Genomic DNA, 24947 nt, shown 5'->3' with positions numbered 1-24947 from the left:
TTTTGTGTATTTAAATCAGTTCTATTTCAAAGAGAGACTATACTATTTAGCAAACAGAATCCATTTGGTGTAAAACAGGATTATGAAAAAGTGTTTATATTGTTTGGCTGCAGGCTGATTTGTACATGTATAACGCATTAACAGAGATCATTGATATGTATCCAATACACACACACGCTAGGAAAATCATATTCATGAAGAAATAAATATCAATAATTTGATCGAACGTGGACAATTGGAATAGTATGGAGAGTGCTGGGGGCCATTTGGACCACCGACAATGGAGTTCTCCTTTTGCGAGGGGGCTGAGCCAAGACTTAAAACTATCAAGAGAGATGTCAGGCAAGGCCCATATCTTGAGTTCTTTCAGCCAGGGATTTAGATGAGCCTCCTGCATGGGAAGGGGGAGGTACCCCTAACCTCCAATATTTTGTTATCATATCTAAGCCACGTATGATTAATCTTTATCATCTCAACAATGGATTAGTGATTGTATAAATTATATAATGTCACACTGACTTTCATGGGGCACCTGGGGCTTTGCACCGACATTTGTAAGTCATGCGAAACATTCCCCCTACCACATAGTCCACTGACAGTGGTGAATACTACGGCAGTTCCTCGAACAGCGGGAATTACTGTGTTGTAACGGGCTATTGGACACCGTCAATGGACGATCGTAGCGCTACAACAAGCCCATGTTAAACTACGGTAGCTGTGTTATTCACAGAGCTGCGATTATTTTGTATCAAAGACTATCTGACCCCTTACACGAAGCGACCGTAGTCGTATGTCTATAGTCCGTTTGGCTCAAAAGCGGACTGATGAATTGCAATCTAAGTCGAAAACTAATAAACGTAACATACTCAATGAAACGCTGATCATAATCAAAACATCATACCCACTCTGTGAGGTTTTTGCAGAATTTCTGTCCTAAAATTAAAAAAGTTGTTTATCAATCTATCATTACAATATTGACACAGTTCACTATTTGTTACGAGGGAGGAGTGCAGAGAAAGGGACAGTCAGGTGTTCGAGAACGGATGGAGACGGCACAGCACAGGTTAATGAATAAATAACTGCACTCCTCCCTCATAACAAACAGTGAACTATGTCAATATTTTAATGATAGTTTGTTAAACAACTTTATTATTTTTAGGACAAAAGTTCTGCAAAAACCTCACAGAGTTGGTATGATGTTTTGATTATGATCAGCGTTTCATTGAGTATGTTATGTTTATCACTCTTCGAGTTAGATTGCAATTCATCGGTCCGCTTTTCAGCCAAACGGACTGTATGTGAAACTATGACTATCCGAGTATCCCCGAAAGTAATCGCTGGTTTGTTGTGAAGAACGTTTACAGGAAGCTCATTCTGTTCTTTTGTCAAAAGCTTCTTGAGAACGAACTTAAACACATGTTGAACTATGTAGTTCCGCCTTTCTAAGACCTACGATCAGTTTCACGCCAAATCCCTTAACTACATTCTCAAATTCTATGTTTGAAGCAGTTTATCCATTCATCCGTACAGAAACGTTTTGCCTGTCACTATGTACAGAGGCTATATTCAATACGTTTGTCCTTACATTGCCAGTGGGATCTGGTCTGCAGCAGGAAGTGGATCACTCCCATCATCACATCTATACAGATGGGCGGGGTTTTCTTTGGGGCACTCGCTGGTGGACAGTCCGCAGAGATGTTCGGACGTCGGAAGTCCCACTTCGCCTTCATGCTCATCCACGCCATCGCCAACGTCATTGCTGGCTTCTCTGTGTCATGGCAGATGTTTGCAATAATCCGGTGAGTTGCTATGTGGAGTGAGTGAGTGAGTGAGTGAGTGAGTGAGTGAGTGATGAAACGATTCAGGGTACTGAGTAGGACTGACTGACTGACTGAGTATGGTTTTACGCCGTTTTTAGCAATATTCCAGCAATATCACGGCGGGGGACACCAGAAACGGGCTTCACAAATTGTACTACTGTGCAGGAATACATGATCAGTGATGAAACTGACTGACTGACTGAGTTGAGTTTTACGCCGCATTTAGCAATATTCCAGCAACATCACGGCCGGGGGCACCAGAAATGGGCTTCACACATTGTACCCATGTGGGGATTCGAACCCGGGTCTTCGGCGTGACAAACCAACACTTTAACCACTAGGGTACCCAAACGCCCCCAGTGATGAAACGATTCTGGGTACTGTGTAGTATTGTGAGATGTGAGTGAGAACATGAGTATTGATGGGGAGTCAGAATTTGACAGAGAATGAGACCGTAATGAGAAATAATTGATTCGGGAACAGCAAATGTTTTATAAAACGTTTGTAAAACTTGTTTATGTTAAACGCCAAACTAGTCAACTTTCTATCAATCTATCAATCTTTATTCAATATTCAAAGGCCAATTTCGTGACATTACAATACACCCCGTCTTGATCGACACCCCCAAATTGTGTCTGATCGTCGTTCTCCTTCAGCTTCATCCTGGGCATCGCAGTCGGAGCTCTACTCGTGGTCAGCTTCACTTACTACATGGAGTTCATCGGCAAGAAGTGGCGGTCACTCTGCTCCGGGATGCCGTTCTGGTCAGTGGGCGTGTGTCTGTTCGCCCTGACTGCGTGGCTGACCCCTGATTGGTCCAATCTTCACATCATCTGTGGCGTCATCCACATCCCCTTCCTGTGTGGATGGTTGTAAGTACCGTTGTACTATGGATAGCTTTGTGCCTACTTAAACTAGCCCAATATAAATTCTTGATTAGCACAGCAACCTAGGCGGGTCTCCACTTAGGGAGTCTGCGTCAGAATAGGCTCCCTGCTACCTTGTCTTGTCTTAAGAGGGGCGGTGGGGTAGCCTAGTGGTTAAAGCGTTCGCTCGTCACGCCAAAGACCCCGGTTCGTTTCTCCACATGGGTACAATGTGTGAAGCCCATTTCTGGTTTACCCGTGATATTGCTGGAATATTGCTAAAAGCGGCAGAAAAGTGTCTGAAGCCTTCAAGAACTGTATAGAATATGTTCATATGTGGCGTTGTTTCCACAGCTGCATGAATGTATCCGAGAAACCCGAAAATATTCGCTGGTGCTCTTAACATTTGTATACAGGACACTCCCGTTGTCCTTTTCTCAAAAGCTACTTTAGAGATTCTGCTGGCTGGCTGTCAAGAACCGTACAGGACATTCAACCTTCTTTTCTCCATAAGGGTATTCGTGGTTTGCTTTCAAAGACCGAATAGAGGACAATCACCCATGTTCCATTTTCAATAGCTACTTCAAAATAATCCCTGGTTTAGGGTCAAGAATCCTGTACATGACACTCACCGATGTTCTTTTCTCTACAGCTACACCCCCGAGAGTATTCGTTGGCTGGCTGTCAAGAACCGTTTAGAAGAGGCGGAAGCGGTTGTCCTGAAAGTGTGCCAGTACAACAAGCGGCCCAAGCCGGAACACACCTTGGGTATTCTGAAACTGGTTGCGGATGAAGAGCGAAGACTTGCCCTAGACAAGAAATATACCTATATAGACATCTACAGAGGCTCGAAGATGTGCAGGATGTCACTCCTCATTCAGTTTCAGTGGTAAAGTTGTAGTCAGTTGTATTGTCTGCATCCTCTATTCATTTTGATGATGTTTCCAGTAACCCACGCCCCGTTTTATCCGGACGCATTGACGCAATAAATTATTTGACATGCGTAGTATACGTCCAGATTTCTTTCAATGTAAGTACAGAGATTGTAGTCTATACAAGACTTAGTCTTGTAGACACCTCGCGTCAGTACTAATTTTCAGTAATGTTCATATGATTTTCACCGTTTGTTTTCTTTACACCCATTTGAATCTGTTTTGATATTTTTGGCCTTGGCATTTGACAAATATCTGATTGCTTTAAGCAACCTTGGTCCCGATCCACAAAGCGTTCGTAGCGCTACGACATTCGTAAGCCTTTTGTAAACTATAGATTTACGACAGGTCGTAACGTTACGAACGCTTTGTGGATCGGGACCCAGCTTAAGTATTTCTTGTATTGGACAGCCCATCAGACACTGGTGTTGCTGGGCAGTTACTATTAGCTAGCCTCACCAGCTTTCAAAACGTTTTATGGTAGACATGTGGAGGACATTTCCATATTTATACCAATGACAAAAATGATGGTGATCAATTGTCTTGCCTTTGCATGCGTTTGTGACGTCTTGTTATCATCACTATTGCATCGCGATTCATAAAATCATGAAACCGTTTTCTTATTTTTATATGACATTATTTTTAAATCTGTTTTAGGAGAGATTTCTCTTATGAATACTTAAAAGGTTCTGTGGGTTGTATTTGAAATACTTCGTTTGTTCCCAGGGCATGCTTAGCGTTGATCTACTATGGTATTCTGTTTGGCGTGGACGCCCTGTCTGGCAACCTCTGTCTCAACATATTCCTCCTGAGCGTCGTGGACATACCTGCCGACATCGCGACACTCTATCTCAATAACAAGTACGTAAAACGTTATCTTTCTTGCTAAAAGCGTTCACTCGTCACGTCAAACGAACGAGCTCAATTCCCACATTGAATCAATGTGTGGACAGCTTTTCCATAGTTCCCTGCCGTGATGTTGATAGATCATTGCCAACAGAGGTGTAAAACCATACTCACTCACAGAGAGGTTTGTACTAGTAGCTGTCAGTAGAGTAAATCATTCACATGTGGTTGACCTACTGTACCTGAATGGTGCTTAAGACAAAGACGTTGTTATCTTGATGGGATCGGACTTTGGCCTCACTTGAAACGCACAAACAGGATGATGATCGTGTTCAGAGAGATTAGCTGACCATCATTACGTCCCATCTTTGTAATTTGTTGGTTTCACGCCCAGTTCTTTCCCGGACTCAACTGTTTAATAGTTTGGCATGAAATGCATGTGGATCCGTTTTTTTTGTAAACATCTCTTCATCCAATGACCCAATCGATCTCAAACTGTGCAAGTGGATGTTTTGTCAGACAACCTAATCACATTGTAAATCACCAATTTTATGCATTTGTATTACAGAATCTGTCTATGTAACTGTCAACAAAATAAACTGCAGAACGCAAACTGCTTGCAGAGGGAGGGAGCCAATGACCTGTAACAGCGGGTGGTTTATGTTTTAGAGTACATGTGATCGGGGTGGTTAACGGTTTAGCGACATGTGAATGGGGCAGGTTTTGCTCAAGGGTACATGTGATCACTGCTGTTTATGTTTTAGGATACATGTGAACGGGGTTGATGTTTTAGGGTACAAGTGGTATGGGGGTGGGGGTGTGGGGGTGGGGGTGTGTGTGTGGGAGGATTGTTTTGTTTCAGGGTACTAGTACATGTGAATGGGGTTGTTTTTGCTCTAGGGTATATGTGATCACTGTTTACGTTTAAGGGTACATGTGACGGGGGTGGGGGTGTTCTTATGCTTTAGGGTACATGTGATCAGGGTGGTTTAAGTTTTAGGATACACGTGCTAACAGTACCATCAGTGTAGAAGTGACCGGGGTGGTAATATTGTTGGCATTTTTATTCAAGAATGATAGAAATAGAAAGGCATGCCAAAGTATTTCTAGTTGTATGGTCTTATTCAGAAAACTTGTTTTTTCAGATTGATTCTTGATGCATTACCCCATAAATATCTTTTTCAGAATGCTAAATATGTGCCAACATGAATGTGGATAAGAAAAAATGAATTCTTAAATTTGAGTTACTAAAGATTAAATGGTTATTGATTTTCCCTCCACTGTTAATAGTTCTGTTTTTTATACATATAGGATACTTTTTATACTAAGATATACATATAGTTATGAAGATACATTCACCATCACAGGGTATGCATGACTGGATGTTGTTTCGGGGAATATTTTAGTGCCACATAATTGTAAATAATCAAGTTTGTGCCAGGCAGAGGATCATTGTGATATGAACACAATGATCATTGTCCTCGTACAGAATCCCAATGTATAGTATCCTTATGCCCTGAACACAGAGATCATTGTCCCTGGATAATATCCTTTTGCCCTGAACACAGAGATCATTGTCCCTGTATAATATCCTTATGTCCTGAGCACTGAGATCATTGTCCTTGATAGTATCCCTACACCGTGAACACAGAGATCGTTGTCCCTGTATTATATCCTTATTTCCTGAACACAGAGATCATTGTCCCAGGATAGTATCCTTATGCCCTGAACACAGAGATCTTTATCCCTATGTAGTATCTTATGTCCTGAACACAGATATCTTTATCCCCATGTAGTATCTTTACTTCCCTGAACACAGAGATCTTTATCCCTATGTAGTATCCTTATGTCCTAAACACAGAGATCATTGTCCCTGTATAGTATCCTTATGCCCTGAACACAGAGATCATTGTCCCTGTATAGTATCCTTATGCCCTGAACACAGAGATCATTGTCCCTGTATTATATCCTTACTTCCCGAACACAGAGATCATTGTCCCTGGTGATAGCCTTATGGCCTGAACACAGAGATCATTGTCCTTATGTAGTATCCTTATGTCCTGAACATAGAGAGCATTGTCCTTGTATAGTATCCTTATGCCCTGAACACAGGGATCATTGTCCCTGGATAATATCCTTATGTCCTGAACACAGAGAGCATTGTCCTTTGTCTAGTATCCTTATGCCCTGAACACAGAGATCATTGTCCCTGTATAGTATCCTTATGCCCTGAACACAGAGAGCATTGTCCTTATGTAGTATCCTAATGTCCTGAACACAGAGATCATTGTCCTTGGTAGTATCATTATGCCCTAAACACAGAGATCATTGTCCCTGGATAAAACCCTTATGCCCTGAACATAGAGATCATTGTCCCTGTATAGTATCCTTATGCCCTGAACACAGAGATCATTGTCACTGTATAGTATCCCTATGTCCTGAACACAGAGATCATTGTCCCTGGATAGTATCCTTATGCCCTGAACACAGAGATCATTGTCCCTGTATAGTATCCTTATGCCCTGAACACAGAGATCATTGTCCCTGGATAGTATCCTTATGCCCTGAACACAGAGATCATTGTCCCTGTATAGTATCCTTATGCCCTGAACACAGAGATCATTGTCCCTGTATATTATCCTTATGCCCTGAACACAGAGATCATTGTCCCTGTATAGTATCCTTATGCCCTGAACACAGAGATCATTGTCCCTGTATAGTATCCTTATGCCCTGAACACAGAGATCATTGTCCCTGTATTATATCCTTACTTCCCGAACACAGAGATCATTGTCCCTGGTGATAGCCTTATGCCCTGAACACAGAGATCATTGTCCTTATGTAGTATCCTTATGTCCTGAACACAGAGAGCATTCTCCTTGTATAGTATCCTTATGCCCTGAACACAGAGATCATTGCCCCTGGATAATATCCTTATGCCCTGAACACAGAGATCATTATCCCTATGTAGTATCCTTATGTCCTGAACACAGAGATCATTGTCCCTGTATAGTATCCTTATGCCCTGAACACAGAGATCATTGTCCCTGTATTATATCCTTATTTCCTGAACACAGAGATCATTGTCCCTGGATAGTATCCTTATGTCCTGAACACAGAGATAATTGTCCCTGTATTATATCCTTACTTCCCGAACACAGAGATCATTGTCCCTGGTGATAGCCTTATGCCCTGAACAAAGAGATCATTGTCCTTATGTAGTATCCTTATGTCCTGAACACAGAGATCATTGTCCTTATGTAGTATCCTTATGTCCTGAACACAGAGTTCATTGTCCTTGGTAGTATCATTATGCCCTAAACACAGAGATCATTGTCCCTGGATAAAACCCTTATGCCCTGAACATAGAGATCATTGTCCCTGTATAGTATCCTTATGCCCTGAACACACAGAGATCATCCTGTATAGTATCCTGAACAACACATTTATCATTGTCACTGTATAGTATCCCTATGTCCTGAACACAGAGATCATTGTCCCTGGATAGTATCCTTATGCCCTGAACACAGAGATCATTGTCCCTGGATAATATCCTTTTGCCCTGAACACAGAGATCATTGTCCTTGATAGTATCCTTATGTCCTGAACACAGAGATCATTGTCCTTGATAGTATCCTTATGTCCTGAACACAGAGATCATTGTCCTTGATATTATCCTTATGTCCTGAACACAGAGATCATTGTCCTTGATAGTATCCTTATGCCCTGAACACAGAGATCATTGTCCTTGATAGTATCCGTATGTCCTGAACACAGAGATCATTGTCCTTGATAGTATCCTTATGTCCTGAACACATAGATCATTGTCCCTGGATAGTATCCTTATGTCCTGAACACAGAGATCATTATCCCTAGGTAGTATCCTTATGTCCTGAACAAAGAGAGATCATTGTCCTTGATAGTGTCCTTATGTCCTGAACACAGAGATTATTGTCCTTGATAGTATCCATATGTCCTGAACACAGAGATCATTGTCCCTGTATAATATCCTTATGCCCTGAACACAGAGATCATTGTCCTTGTATAGTATCCTTATGCCCTGAACACAGAGATCATTGTCCCTGTATAGTATCCTTATGCCATGAACACATTTATCATTGTCCTTGTATAGTATCCTTATGTCCTGAACACAGAGATCATTGTCCCTGTATAATATCCTTATGCCCTGATCACATTTATCATTGTCCTTGTATAGTATCCTTATGCCCTGAACACAGAGATCATTGTCCCTATGTAGTATCCTTATGTCCTGAACACAGTGGTCATTGTCTTTTGACAGTGTCACAATGACCTCAACACAGTGATCAATGTAATTACACCATAGACTTACCAGAATGATAATGTTTTAGTCTCACTGTGCAACATTTTACAATAAAGTAAAACAGTGGCTGTTGTTGTCTTATTGTATTATAGTATAAACTAAAGAAGCGGTTATTATGTTATAGTTTATTTGTATTGCGAACTGCAAATAGGAGGTGGCTATCGTGCATTATGTAACCTGATACTGATTGCGTTACTTTAATGCACTTTTCTGAAGATACCAAGTAGCTATGATGTGAGAGTGTCATTGCGTTATCTTGCGCCCTTTAGTTAGACTATTGCGTGATAACCACTTGCTATGCTATCTGAGTGCAGAATGAAAAACAATGATTATAGCATGATAGCCACGTGATAGTTAACGCGAGTGAACAGTTTTGTTTGTGTTTACTGTCGATTGTTTCAGTGATTGTATAATTCACAAATTTACCAACTATCTCCTTTAAAATAACTACAAACACTTTTTTAGTTTGGATATATTATTTTCTGTTGTGAAGTCGCATTATAATACACAATGTTTACACAAAGCCTTACAGCAATACATTTAAATTCCAATTCTGAACCTATTTACAAATGTTTCTATTTGCTATCGTTGTTTTTGTTTAACACCGCACTCAACAATATTCATGCTATGTGGCGGTTCTCTGTAACTAATCGAGTCTCGACCAGACAATCCAGTGATCAGCATCATGAGCATCTATCTCCGCAATTGGGATACGATGACATGTATAAACCAAGTCAGCGAGTTTGACCACAGGATCACATTAGTCGCCTCTAACGACAAGCATGGATTGTTGAAGGCCAGTCCCAAGCTGGATCTTCACGGGTCCTATTTACAGAGTTTCACTTTAGAAAATATGTGTATACAGTTTAATATATATTAAACAAACCCTTTAGTAATTATTACAGATATACATATGTATATAGCTATGGCTTGAATGCATCTGCCACTGCAGATTATTTCAGAAGCCCATTTGCTGCAGATTAATGAAAGCCATATCAGACTCTAAGTACAGCATGCCATAGAGGGGAAGGGTGTCAGAAATGATATTTTCGTCGTGGTATTTGATGTTTCGTGTTAAAACGATACTTCCGTTTCAGTGAAAACAATTCTGCACAGTCGGGCGTGATTTTTCATTCGTCTTTACAAAAAGTACCAATATATTATGTTGCTTAGTTTCCTGAAAGCCTGTTTTAGTCGTAAATATTTAATGTTCACCTCGGTGCCACATATGTCCCGCTTTGTTCCAGACATTCAACCCTCCACCCGGAAATCGAACCTAGCAGTTGACGTGGTCCGGAAGTAGTAAATAATTTGGACATGCGCATACTTGTTGTTTCAGGTTCGGCCGGAAGTATACATGTTTGGGCTATTTGGTGTTAGGACTCTTCGGCGCCCTTAGCGTCATTATAGCGTCCATTCATGGTTTGTATTTTGTCGCTCGCGGGGCACGCGTGACAGTTATATTGATTGTGAAGTTAAAAGATGTAGGAGTCAGGCTTTTCACGAAGTTTTAACTAAATAGGACAAGAACAAAATGATTCAGTCATTTATCAACTTTCTAATTTTTTATATTTTTATATTTATTTTTGGGTTGTTAACAGTGATATTAACACCGTAATAGGTTATTTTTGTTATTTTCCTTTCGTTACCATCATTAGTTATCAGTTCTTGTTGCTAATCGTCTCTATTCGTGCATGAAAGGAATCACATACACACTGCGCATTGTGACGTCATAAACTTACTCTTGATTTACTTTGTGATAGTAGGGGGACCCAGTTGGTCAAACTCTTCATGATTGTGAGTGATTGAGTGCGTTCGTGCGTGCGTGCGTGCGTGCGTGCGTGCGTGCGTGCGTGCGTGAATTTAGCGAGTGAGTGAGTAAGAGCTAAACTCTGTACATGTACATCAATGAAGAAAGGAAGCTGTTTTCAACCGTTACATTGTCGTGAATTTTGTATAAGTCTACAAAAGAGTTTCCTGCCCAGTTCTAAAAAGGGATAATTATGGAGGACTGGGACAGGTTGGGGAATGTTGAACTGAAGAATTTTCATCTCTTACTCTTACTCTTCTATTATGTACGGGGGATGTAAAATTGATGGTATGGGGGCTTAAGGGATGTGTATGGGTTGCTATAGCAGAGAATGCTGCGAGCTTCCTGCAACTTACTGCATAGTTTAGAAGCATTGCAAATTAAATCCTAAATCATGTCCCCAGAAATAAAAGTATTATAATAATCCCAGCTCCCCCACTGAGAGAACCAGACCTGTTTATAGATAAATATAATATATCCCTGTTGAATCTTTATGTGCGTAGAACCCAAAGTATCGTGTCCAACAATGTAATCTAGAGCTACGAGCATCGAAAGTTCCACCCAGGAATTGGGATGTTCGTAGCTGAGATCGCTTCATGAGATGGCTAGCTGAACCACTGCATTGTTTAAACGAGCATCATCTCAAAATATCGAGTGAAACAGTTCACAAAAATCCCCGGATATAGTGGAACCTGTTTAATACGGACAAGGTTACGATGGCAAGTTTTGGACGTCCCGTTTACAAATTTGATGATGGACCAACAAGGTTCTGAATCAGACCATTTGGTATACTTGTGATGTGTCTTTCTTTATTCCACAGCACCCCTGGAAAACCGAGGAGTAATCATCACCACCCTGGCAATGGTGGCTAAAGTAGGGGTAGGTTCCGGGTGGACTGCATTCCAGGTCCTCAGTAGCGAATCTTACCCAACTGTTATCAGGTACGTGCATTTCCCTTCATTAATGTACATTGCCACGTGTAGGTAGGTAGCCACGTGTAATACACACAGCCACGTGTAAATACATAGCCACGTGTGGTACATAGCCACGTGTAAGTACATAGCCACGTGTAGGTAGGTAGCCACGTGTAATACACACAGCCACGTGTAAGTACATAGCCACGTGTAGGTAGGTAGCCACGTGTAATACACACAGCCACGTGGAAGTACATAGCCACGTGTAGGTAGGTAGCCACCTGTAATACACACAGCCACGTGTAAGTACATAGCCAAGTGTAGGTAGGTAGCCACGTGTAATACACACAGCCACGTGTAAGTACATAGCCAAGTGTAGGTAGGTAGCCACGTGTAATACACACAGCCACGTGGAAGTACATAGCCAGGTGTGGTGCAGAGCCACGTGTAATACGCACAGCCACGTGTAAGTACATAGCCACGTATAGGTAGGTAGCCACGTGTAATACACACAGCCACGTGGAAGTACATAGCCACGTGTAGGTAGCCACGTGTATACGTGTAATACACACAGCCACGTGGAAGTACATAGCCACGTGTAGGTAGGTAGCCACGTGTAATACACACAGCCACGTGTAAGTACATAGCCACGTGTAGGTAGGTAGCCACATGTAATACACACAGCCACGTGTAAGTATATAGCCACGTGTAGGTAGGTAGCCACGTGTAATACACACAGCCACGTGGAAGTACATAGCCAGGTGTGGTGCAGAGCCACGTGTGGGTAGGTAGCCACGTGTCAGTACACAGCCACGTATAAGTACATAGCCACGTATGGTACATAGCCACGTGTAAGTACATACCAACGCGTAGGTAGGTAGCCACGTGTAGAGATATCGTCACTGGCAGGTACATACAGAGCCACGTGTAGGGGGGCAGCCTAGTTGTTAAAGCGTTTGCTCGTCACGCAGAAGACCCGGGTTCGATTCCCCATATGAGTACAATGTGTGAAGCTCATTTCTGGTGTCCCCACCGTGACATTGCTGGAAGATTGCTAAAAGCGGCGCAAAACTAAACTCACTCACTCACTCACATAGGAACGTGTAAGTGCATGGCCACGTGTAAATACATAGCCGAATGTAAGTATGTAACAACGTGTAGGTCCATAGCCAAATGTAAATACATAGTCACGTGCAAGCACATAGCCGAATGCCAGTCCATAGCCATATGTAAGTCAATAGCCATATGCAAGTCCATAGCCGAATTGTAGTCCATAGCCATATGTAAGTCCATAGCCGAATTGTAGTCCATAGCCATATGCAAGTCCATAGCCGAATTGTAGTCCATAGCCATATGTAAGTCCATAGCGGAATTGTAGTCCATAGCCATATGTAAGGAAATGGGTGTGATTTATATGATAAAACGATAAAACGTCCTTGCATCAACATATATACCATTTAATGTTTGGACCGAACTTCCGAAGCAATTAATTTCATCTTAAATGAACGGCAAACCAGCTGTTTCGAAATGATTATTTCACTAAGATCATCATGATGCTATGTACTGCCTTCTGCCTGATATATCAACATATATATCATTTAATCTTTGGACCGAAGCAATTAATTTCATCAATACTGATTTGCCGTTCAAATGACATGAAATTAATTGCTTCAGTCACATTACATGAAATATATGTTGATGCCAAGGACGTTTATCGTATTATTATATATATCACAATATGTTCCTGGAAAATATATGGACTCAGTAATGGATAACTTATGAACATCTGTTTACTCTGATTTCTCTTCCTTAAACCACCTTATGGTAGATACAAAATTGGTTTGTATATATACTCTCCCAAAAAAGAAACGCATATAGGAATTTCAACTGTATTTTTATGTTTATTTTGAAACATCTTGTAGGCTTTATGAGTCAATGATATATAGCGAAATTGCACAGTGGGAATGCAGACTTATCCGTCTTTGGCACCAACTCGAGGAAAGTCAGTTTGAGTGTCAAATGGAGACGTGTGGTGGCGCTGAAGTCAATACCTCGTGTGACCACCGTGGGTATCCAGAACTGCACGGCATCGCCTCGGCATCGAACGAATAAGTCTCAGATTCTCGTGTTTCCCAATCGCAGCCCACTCTGCCTGTAGTGCCTGTGCGAGTTGCTGAAGTGTCTGGGGCTGAGGGTTACGGCGTCGCACCCGTCTGTCCAGGGCATCCCACATATGTTCGATCGGGTTTAAGTCCGGTGATCTTGAGGGCCAGGGGAGCACATTGATGTTGTGGTTCTGGAGGAAGTCTCTAGTGTGACGTGCTGTATGGGGCCTGGCATTGTCCTGTTTAAACAACTCCCTCTGGCGATCAATGATTGGAAGGATTGGATTTGGTCACAGTACCGTTGAGCTGTCAGGTTGCCCTGGATCATCACCAAATCACTTCTCCTACGGCAGGTGATCGCTCCCCACATCATAACACTTCCCCGGCCGAATCTATCCACCTGGGGAACGCAAGCGTCGGCGAAACGTTCACGTCGACGTCTGTACACCCGCATTCTGCCATCGCGTCGTTCCAATAGAAATCGTGATTCATCACTGAACCAGATTCTACGACAATTCGGTAGGTACCAGGCCTGAACGTTGGTGCACCATTGAACTCGATGTCGACGATGTTGTTGTCGAAGCACATAGCCAAAATAAGGTCTTCTGGCACGTAAACCAGCCTCTCTCAACCTGTTCCTGACGGTCTGTGCAGAAAGCCTCCTCAATCCGGGTATTTGTCGAGCGGTACTGGTCGCCGTAACTGTTCGATGACGCAGGTGATGTACCCGGATGTAGCGATCCTGCGCCGCAGTGGTCGCTCGAGGTCGCCCACTACGAGGGGCATCTGCTACCGCATTCTGCCGGCGATATCTCTCCCAGAGCCGTGAAATGGTGCTTTGGTGAACATTCATGCGTCGGGCAACTGCACGTTGATACTGGCCAGCTTCAAGCAAACCAATGGCGATATGACGGTTGGCTTCACTTAGACGTGGCATTTTGCGTTCGTCAACAATATTCCAAATACAGTGAATAATCGACAGACAGCGATCATCCTTTTATACCCATCATTGAGACTATCTGATCCCCAACTTTCACGTGCATTGTATGTGAATTGTGTATCCTGTGACACTACACGCCGAAATTGCAAATCATGCTGTTAAATACGGGTATTTTACGGATGGTTCGTTTTGTTGTGATGTTTCAAAACATAAACACCATGGGACTCATAAACAGAGCAAAACCTTTTGTAAAATGAATCGCGTTTTAATTCATTGCTACATGAAATTGCTATTTTCATGATGCGTTTCTTTTTTAGGAGAGTATATTTACATATAGGTATGTATATTTTGTATACGGACATGTACCTAAGTCAGTTATACCTGAAAATGCATTAAAAGTGTTTTTGAATTCCTGTCTCAGATTCAACTTAAACAAGAATAACATGATGTTGTAATGACTTAACAGAGATTCAAGAACTGTTTGAGAGACATTCTAGAAGTTGTAAGTGATAGGAATGACAAGTCTTTAAGGATGATCAACGACTTGTCTCGATTTTCTTTGCTAGCCCTTATGAACCATATATATATATATGTACTCTGTCTAATTCGGACCGGCTTAGGACCGACTAAAAAGTCCGAATTAGACAGCAGTCCGAGGTACACAGATTTTAATGCAGTTATCAGCCTTTGACCAACATACGATTGTGCATGAAACACATATTACATGAATTGATTAAAAACACTTTTACGAAATGATATTGAAAATCAAGGAGTTGAACTCAAACGATAAACTCAAGATCTACATGTCGACTTCGATGCAGACATCAGAATAGAAGGGCTATACATCTAAGAGTAGATGTGACAAATATCAATAAAGCTATATATTTCCAACCTTGTTCGTGAATTCGACGAGAACTGAGCCTTCGCAAACACAAAATGTTTTCTCGAAGCAAACACATGTGCGGGAAAGCAGGCATTTTATTGACAGTCTGACCAGCCAATCAAATTGCTTGTTTCGATCGTGTGTTATATTCTCAGGAGTATTCGTTGATTTTAGAACCACCTTTTCATACATAGTACATTAGTATATATATAAGGTACATGAGGGCTAGCATATATAACATGTTGTATCCATTCACAACCTCCATTCACTACATTAGTATATATATATATGGTACATGGGGGCTAGCATATATAACATGCTGTATCCATTCACAACCTCCATTCACTACATTAGTATATATATATATATATATATATATATATGGTACATGAGGGCTAGCATATATAACAAGCTGTATCCATTCACATCCTCCATTCACTACATTAGCATATATATATGTATACACGAGGGTTAGCATATATAATATGCTGTATTCATTCACAACCTCCATTCACTACATTAGTATATATATATGGTACATGAGGGCTAGCATATATAATATGCTTTATCCATTCACAACCTCCATTCACTACATTAGTATATATATATGGTACATGAGGGCTAGCATATATAATATGCTTTATCCATTCACAACCTCCATTCACTACATTAGTATATATATATATACATATGGTACATGAGTGCTAGCATATATAACATGCTGCATTCATTCACAACCTCCATTCACTACATTAGTATATATATATATACATATGGTACATGAGTGCTAGCATATATAACATGCTGTATTCATTCACAACCTCCATTCACTACATTAGTATATATATATATATATATATATATATATATGGTACATGAGTGCTAGCATATATAACATGCTGTATCCATTCACAACCTCCATTCACTACATTAGTATATATATATGTATGGTACATGAGGGCTAGCATATATAATATGCTGTATCCATTCACAACCTCCATTCACTACATTAGTATATATATATATGTATGGTACATGAGGGCTAGCATATATAATATGCTGTATCCATTCACAACCTCCATTCACTACATTAGTATATATATATATGGTACATGAGGGCTAGCATATATAATATGCTGTATTAATTCACAACCTCCATTCACTACATTAGTATATATATATATATATATATATATATATATATGGTACATGAGGGCTAGCATATATAATATGCTGTATCCATTCACAACCTCAATTCTCTACATTAGTATATATATATGGTATATGAGGGCTAGCATATATAACATGTTGTATCCATTCACAACCTCCACTCACTACATTAGTATATATATGGTACATGAGGGCTAGCATATATAACATGCTGTATCCATTCACAACCTCCATTCACTACATTAGTATATATATAAGGTACATGAGGGCTAGCATATATAATATGAGGTATCCATTCACAACCTCCATTCACTACATTAGTATATATATATGGTACATGAGGGCTAGCATATATAATATGCTGTATCCATTCACAACCTCATCCTTGAAAACGTACAAGTATCTATACCGAAACGTCACTATTGCACATTAAAGTAGTTGATCATGCATAAACGACTTGTCATTCCTAAAGATTCAAGAATATAATCCTTCATAGAGTGATGTCCAAATTGGGTTACCCTTGACCTCCAATGTCATATATATGTAATATAAAGTTAATTTACTTCAGGAATCTTGGTTACGGCGCGGCTGGAATGTCATCTCGTATTGGCGCCATCATCGCACCATTCATCTTTACTCTGGTGAGCTTTGATCAGTGTTCACTGTGCGTTATAGTATTACTGAGATAACGACCATTTGCCAATTTAATGTACCCACTATTTTTTTTCACGTAATGCTAACAATAAATCCTTATTCGTTTCTTGGTCGCTTTCTGTTTTTCTTATCTCTCCAGTTCCACCATTTTTTTCTCATTTTCCTCTCTTTTCATTCCCCTCTTCATCTCTCTCTGGGGCAGTGGGGTAGCCTAGTGTTTAAGGCATTCGCTCGTCACGCGATCCCCCCACATGGGCACAATGTGTGAAGCCAATTTCTGGTGTCCACAGCCGTGATATTGCTGGAATATTGTTTAAAGCAGCGTAAAACTAAACTCACTCTTCATCTCTCTCTTTCATACTCTTTTACTTCACGTTCGCTCTTCCTCTCCCTCCATTGCCTCTTCCTCGCCAACTGTAATTGCCTCTCCATCTTTTGTCTTCCTCCATTTCTCTCTAGTTCTCCCTCAGTATATCTTGTTATGGACGTTGGGGTGGCCTAGTGATTAAAGCGTTTGCTTGTCTCCTCGAAGACCTGGGTTCGATTCCCCTCATCGGTACAATATGTATAGCTCATTTTTCTCTTTCACCCAAGTTTGTCTCTCGTTTTTGTTCCCCATTTCTCTCTTCCTGTCTGCCATCTCACTCTTTCTATATCTTTTCATATCCCTCTTTTCCTTTTCTCTTCCTCAAGCTAGTTCCTCTCTCATGTCCTGTGCTTCACGTACACCATGTTTCAAGTAAGGATGTTGTGTTGCAGGGCGGGAAGGGTGTCCTGATGCCATTCATCGTGGTCAGTGTCACAATGGCAATCTGTATTTTAGTCGCCGCCCTGCTCCGCGAGACCAAAGACTCCCCGCTTGAAGACACCATCTCGTCTAACCCCGCAAACAAGAAACTCATGGACCAAGAGGAACTGGAAAAATTGTAATTATCTGCCAAGACCCCCTGTGTAGGCGGAAGAAATCATGACAAGATGACTGTTTAAACAAAACACAATTGCCTTTGTGTGATCTGTGGAATCAAAACATATTGACTCCTGACAAACTAAGAACAAACACTGTGTACGGACATGACAAACTAAAGAGCGACAATGACTTGACAAATTAAGAAAGAGTAATATGTAAGGATTTGACAAAGTAAAAACATGTGCTGTCAATGACTTGTCAAAATAAGAAACAGTACTCTTTGAGGATTTACAAAGAAGCGAATACTCTATGAGGACTTGACAAATTAAAACAAGTACTCTCAATGACTTGACAAGAAAAGAACGAATACTCTTTGAGGATTTACTAAGGAGCGAATACTCGAAAAGGACTTGACAAACTAAAAACAAGTACTCTCAATGACTTGACAAATAAAGAAAGAATACTCTGTGAGGATTTGACAAAGGAAGGAATACTCTATAAGGACTTGACAAACTAAAAACATGTACTCTCAATGACTTGACAAGAACAGAACGAATACTCTTTGAGGATTTACAAAGGAGCGAATACTCGAAAACGACTTGACAAACTAAAAACAAGTACTCTCAATTACTTGACAAATTAAGAAAGAATACTCTGTGAGGATTTTACAAAGCAGCGAATACTCTACAAGGATTGACAAACTAACATTCAGTACTCTCAATGACTTGACAAATTAAGAAAGAATACTCTGTGAGGATTTTACAAAGCAGCGAATACTCTACAAGGATTGACAAACTAACATTCAGTACTCTCAATGACTTGACAAATTAAGAAAGAATACTCTGTGAGGATTTTACAAAGCAGCGAATACTCTACAAGGATTGACAAACTAACTTTCAGTCCTCTCAATGACTTACATATTTTTATTTTCTCCAGTGTGAGGAGTACAAGGGCATCATAGTATACAGACAATAAAATAATTACATATTGTTTCTCAAGCAATAGTATGCACAGTTAGTACCAGATCTGGGCGTTCGTGGAACAGTTCTCATATTCATGTGACACCAACAGATCTCTGGTAGTATCTGTTGGCTATGCGGAACACGTACTGCACAGACTGCCGCGAAAGTGTCTCTGTCATCTGTGCACAGATTAAAGCTAGTCACACAGGATAACATGCGCATGGATTAAAAAAGGAGCGAATACTCGAAAAGCACTTGACAAACTGAAAACAAGTACTCTCAATGACTTGACAAATGAGGAAATAATACTGTGTGAGGATTTACAAAGGAACGAATACTCTATAAGGACTTGACAAACTAAAATCCAGTACTCTAGATTACTTGACAAATTAAGAAAGAATATTATGTGAGGATTTGACAAAGCAGCAAATACTCTGTAAGGACTTGACAATTTACTAACGAGACTCAATGGCCTAAACAATTAAGAACGAATACTATGTAAGGATTTGGCAAGCTAAAACCGAATGCTCTCTGTGACATGACAAAATAAAGAAAGAATACTCTGTGAGGAGTTGACAAACACAGGAGCGATTACCAGAGGACTTTACAAACAAAGGAGCGAATAGTCTCAGAGGGCTTTACAAACAAAGGAGTGATTATCAAAGGGCTTTACAAACAAAGGAGCGATTACCAGAGGACTTTACAAACAAAGGAGCAAATACTCTCAGACGACTTTACAAAGGAGTGATTACTCTGAAATGACTCGACGAACTAAGGCAACGTTGTGGAATAAACCGGGTAAAACATGACCTAATTGAAGAGCGATTCTTCGGAATTACATAGCTGAATGAAGTACATATATCTGTGAATGGAACTTTGTGAAGGACACTGCGTGAGCAACATGTGAAAACTTCGTGAGCATTCATCAGAATTATTTGAACATCTCTTTTATGTTATCATCTGAACGTTGCCTTCGAGGGCAAGGTTTCCAACCAACATGATGTTAATACACTATCTTAGTCAATACTAGTATCTCACATGTTCATATGATGTTTATGCAAGCTGAAAGGAATTCCCCATCGTACATATTCTTCCTGGGATGAATGGCCATCCTACCCTTTAGTATCTCAACCCGGTGGGAATGGGTGAGGTTTGCGTGTGTGGAGTCGTAAGGTGATGAGATTGTTAAGACTATTACATATTGTTGTCCACCCGCTCTTCCTCTATACACGTAACGTTTTCCATGACATCGCCCCCTATACCCATACATGTTAATGTCCCTCTCCTTTCGATGTGTTATTTTTACACAACCCGAACCGCCCTCGTCCCAATTTTCACCACCCCGATCTTCTATAATTTTGTATTTCGACACATTGTTACCCTTCACAGGCGTTTTCCTGCCGGAAGTTTTGCAACAAATATATATTATGTACCCTGGTTATTCACCTCTGCTGACTCTTCCTCTTCCTTGCGATGGCCATGCTAGGGCGTGGAGTGACACGCGGTGTGACAGTTTGAGTGACAGTACTGCTTCAGGGTATATAGGTAAATTTGGGAGAACAAAGCTCGATTGTTCTCGCAAGTATTTCTGTGCCCTCTTCCTGCTTCTCCACCTGTGTTAAAGCTCGGAATGTATATAAGCTTCACTTTTTACTTATTCCCGGTCATGAGTGTAATTCTTGTTTTATATGCAACTCAACAACATACACTGTACGGCTGGAGACGTTTACCAGCAGGTATTTATTGTATTCAAACTGACGAACTTCCGCAGGATCAGCACATGTGAACACTTGATGTAGCTCTGTTTAAGCACTGTTTATATATATATAGTTTCTTGTCCTGTTTCGTAAAGATAAACATTAGCTCACATCAATCCCGATCACCTCTTGTTTTACCTGGAGGTTTTTTGTACTTGTACTTGTTGAAAGATCTCCAATGGATGCTCGCGAGACCACTCATGCAGACTGAATGTGTAATTGTACCACCGGAGCTCTGAAGGAGGCTATAACAGTATTTAAAGACAGTGGTATATCTACAACAACTCGACTTTTTGAGTACACCATTTCAAATGTCCAAATGACACAAAAATTAATAAATATCAAATTTTTTTTTGATTTTTGTTTACTGCACTACTAATATTCATTTTAAGACTGTCGTCACAATATGGCTGAAATATTGCGTGTTTTAGGTGAATTTACTCAATTACCGATCGACTTATCCGACTTCGAGATATGGAGTTTCCGCTCCCCTTTGCTGATATGGATAGTGTGAGATTTGAAGGTGATGGGATTTGTGTTTAGAGAGAAACCTCTGTGTCAGGTGAAGTAACCTGGTCAATATTGTCTATATTACAAATACACATGTACACATGTATTTTTAACATGTAATTTTCCATATTGGGATTATATGCACGGAATAATGTCTCTTGTCATATGCAAATATAAGTACATATAATACTAAGTGTTGTTCAGAGCGCGACAAGGTTGCTACAATGTCACATTCAACCTTGAAGAAATAGGGCGCTTGGCAGCGATAAGCCATGTGGACCTGATTTTTTAAATATACTTTAAAGGTTTGCATCCTTACCTGTACGAAAGCTTTATGAAATCACTGAACTACGCATTGTTATTAAGTGTTGCCAAAAATTCTCAACGTTAAGTACAATAAGATGTATTTCTGCTGTAAAACTATAGGTTAGTCAAGTTTTGCTGATCAGGAAATACCGCCAGTGTGTAGGTAGGCGACGTACATTTGATCTCACCATTGTGATGTTATTAAGCGTTAGCGTCGCCATTACAGTCAATAGATGGAACGTTTGATTTGTTCATTTTTATGCAAATTGTTTGATTAGCGGGCAATACCGGTAGGCAGGACATGATTATCCTTTTCGCGAACACCTGGTGTCCCCCTTTTACTCGCAACCCAGACAACAAAGGGGACCTTTCCACGAACGCGCTGCTTAGTTAAACCCACCAAGAACTTTTCTGAGAATGTGAAGACTCCCCCAAAACTGAAGCCATTGTATTACCCAGGTTGTCAGAAGTGCTGTGTTCCTTATTGAAAAACAGGTACTCTCCCAAAGAAGGTCAATAGATTGGCAGCTACCAAACCTAAGGCACCAAGAACAATGGAGAGAGGTGCAAAATTGTACTTGGGATGCAATCGTGACATTTCGTCAGCTAGGTGCACACATTTGCCATACTTTTCCTGAATCTTGCATTTGTCAGTCGTATTCGTGTTAATCACGACACTGAATTCATTGATACCAATGATTTAAATAGATCTATAAACGACATCGAGATCGGGTTTGTCTTCCTTGGTCTTATGCCGTGTTCGGGCCTATTCCAGTGATTTATATATTCTTCTTCCTATTGTTATTCTTATTATCATTCAGACAATTGAGCTATTTGAGCCTGTCGAAACAACCATGAAACTACACGTACTGCCATGAACAAGCCTGCTGAAACAGACGAATATCTAACACGGCTGTCATTTGAAATTAGATAACGTACTTATTGATCCTTTACGAGATCACTTACCTTGGTCGAAGTCCTGCATGAATGTGATCATCGGGCGTCAGGGTCTCCAAGACGCATGTTTTTCTTGTCTATGGTTAGGGAATATATACTACTCAAAAGAACTAAAGGACAGCGGATTCTTTCATACTTCCAGATGATTTGTGGTTTAGATAGTTATGTTATTGACGTTGATGAGCTGCGAAGAAGTAACCAAATACCCTGTCCTGAGCTGTGTTGTTCTTGTTGGGTTTGTCTCCTCAGTAAGTTGTGGATTGCTTAGTCTTCCAGGCGAGTACATCTGTCTTGGTTACTAAAGATGTGTTGTGGTGTTCTTGGGACAGTATCTTGTTTTGTGAACAAGGGCGACCGTTTTTTCACTAGTCGTCTACATCATAATGGAAATAATTTTCACATCGATAAAGTAATCACGCTATGTGCCATTAGAGATTAAATACCATCATAACGTATACATGATACATATGTAGAAGAAGGTTATGAAAAAAAGGCTTGGATTTGCTGATGGAGGTTTCAAGTCCAAGATAAAGACCATCTTTGCTGGTTTCTAGGGATGCCACGATACATCGATATATCGAGGCTTTTTCTAAGATGTAAGATGATACAATTATCGATACATTCAAAACTGTATCGATATTTAGTTTTGATGTTATGAGAGTTATAAATGATTATTTATTATTCCCATGCACAAAGATGGGAAATTAGAACTTTTTAATCTGTGAGAATAAAAAATGTTGATCTTTTCATGGACAATTATAAAATATGAAATATTAATGATCCAAATGTAACTAAATTTACGCAATAATGCCGCGAAAATAGGTATCGTAGTACGTATCGAATCGTGACATGGGTATCGTGATACGTATCGATTCATGAAAGTATCGTGACATCCCTACTGGTTTCATAACCGAGTTGTTTTCTTTTGGAGTGCCAGAAAAAAACACTGATCAAGGGTTTGAATCCAAGATTTGACATAGTAATGTTTCACGGTTTGCCAACACCATACCCTGTGTGCCATCAAAGTGTAATAGACCCCGACCAGCATCAGCTGGTGTTTCCCACAACACAAGGCTGGTATGTTGCGACATAATTTTCCATGCAGCTTTGATTTGCCCCACTAAAGTCATTTTTGACAATGAATATTTAAAATGCTTAATATACTCATAGATTAAAATAAAGGAACAGTCATCAAGATTGCTAAATGTTAGAAGTGACATTAACGTTTACTGTTGATATGTCCAAACAACGATGAGTGTGAACAGAGAGAGCCTTTTGTGTTTAATACGAAGAGAGGGTGTCAATAAACCCAAACATACGGTGTTCAGTACTGAACCAGTAATATGAACCGGGTGTCAAACGGACGTTGCGATTCACATCTCAGAAGGCCAGTATTGTCGATTAGAATAAAAATGCGATATTCACTTCAGTTGGTAAGTGTTTTATATTTCCAAATTGATGGGTGCCCAGTTTTGACGATCCGGGGGACGCTACAGCTGCAGTAACGTAAACTCCTCAGCTGACAGTGTGGTGTGGTGTGGACCAATGAAATGAAATCCTACACTTATGCTCTAAGGTGGCTGAAATTGAAACCAACAACAATTGAAACCATCACTTCATGGTGATGTGTCCGATACGGGTATCATGTTTGTCTTTTTTATCTTAGACTTGCATTGTTTCGGCGATTGTTTCCAGGCCTCGAACCTAAGTTTTTCAGTCTTGGGACCAATTTACAAGTGTATTATTTTCATTTGACGGCAGTTTGTGTGACGGCGGGCTCGGAAGTCTTTCCTCAACCCCCCACGGATCAGTATCTGGTCTTGGTAACGATTGTTATAGGACTTGTGTCAGTTATACAGTAGTTGACTGTGCAACAGGAATCTTGAAATTTGAAATAAACTCATTCAGTTTCAGAAGGACTTGTGTTTTGTTGTAGGTCATGAACACTCTCTCTCCAACCTGAACTACATTCATGACATCCTACACATTGACCCCTAAACGGAAACAGTTTAGATCTGCTCAAAGCGCCAATACGACAGAATATCCAATATCAGCAGAAACAGAATGCACAGGAACCGAAAAGCACAATTATATGAAAATTATGGGAAAGGACCACTACAAACCGTGTGCGAAATAGTTTTCAAATTTTGCTAGTCAGTCGGGCTAGCTGTGCCTGAAAGTTACTAGCCCACAAAATAACTTACTAGTCCGAAATTTGAATGTGGACACGGGTTTCATCATTAAGCTGCTAATATGATGAACATTT

The 24947-nt window shown here is 40.4% G+C and overlaps 1 protein-coding gene across 3 annotated transcripts in view; it reads left to right on the top strand.

Annotated features, from left to right (window-relative positions):
* LOC124279934 (organic cation transporter protein-like) overlaps window positions 1-22746 on the top strand; it is a 74107-nt gene extending 51361 nt beyond the window's left edge. For all 3 annotated transcript variants that reach the window (XM_046715811.1, XM_046715810.1, XM_046715812.1), the window contains exons 3-10: window positions 1594-1799; window positions 2477-2692; window positions 3339-3575; window positions 4345-4479; window positions 10146-10228; window positions 11437-11557; window positions 17197-17269; window positions 18042-22746. In XM_046715811.1, coding sequence (XP_046571767.1) covers window positions 1594-1799; window positions 2477-2692; window positions 3339-3575; window positions 4345-4479; window positions 10146-10228; window positions 11437-11557; window positions 17197-17269; window positions 18042-18212 — 1242 coding nt within the window. In that variant the 3' untranslated portion in view covers window positions 18213-22746. The remainder of the gene's footprint in view (window positions 1-1593; window positions 1800-2476; window positions 2693-3338; window positions 3576-4344; window positions 4480-10145; window positions 10229-11436; window positions 11558-17196; window positions 17270-18041) is intronic.
* The last annotated feature ends 2201 nt before the right edge of the window (window positions 22747-24947 follow it).

Source organism: Haliotis rubra, unplaced genomic scaffold (genome assembly GCF_003918875.1).
Source record: "Haliotis rubra isolate DU_JTF1 unplaced genomic scaffold, ASM391887v1 Scf259, whole genome shotgun sequence".
Taxonomy (NCBI): Eukaryota; Metazoa; Mollusca; class Gastropoda; order Lepetellida; family Haliotidae; genus Haliotis; species Haliotis rubra.
Note: the sequence above shows the minus strand (reverse complement) of the source record. Positions and strands in the feature narration are given on the sequence as shown.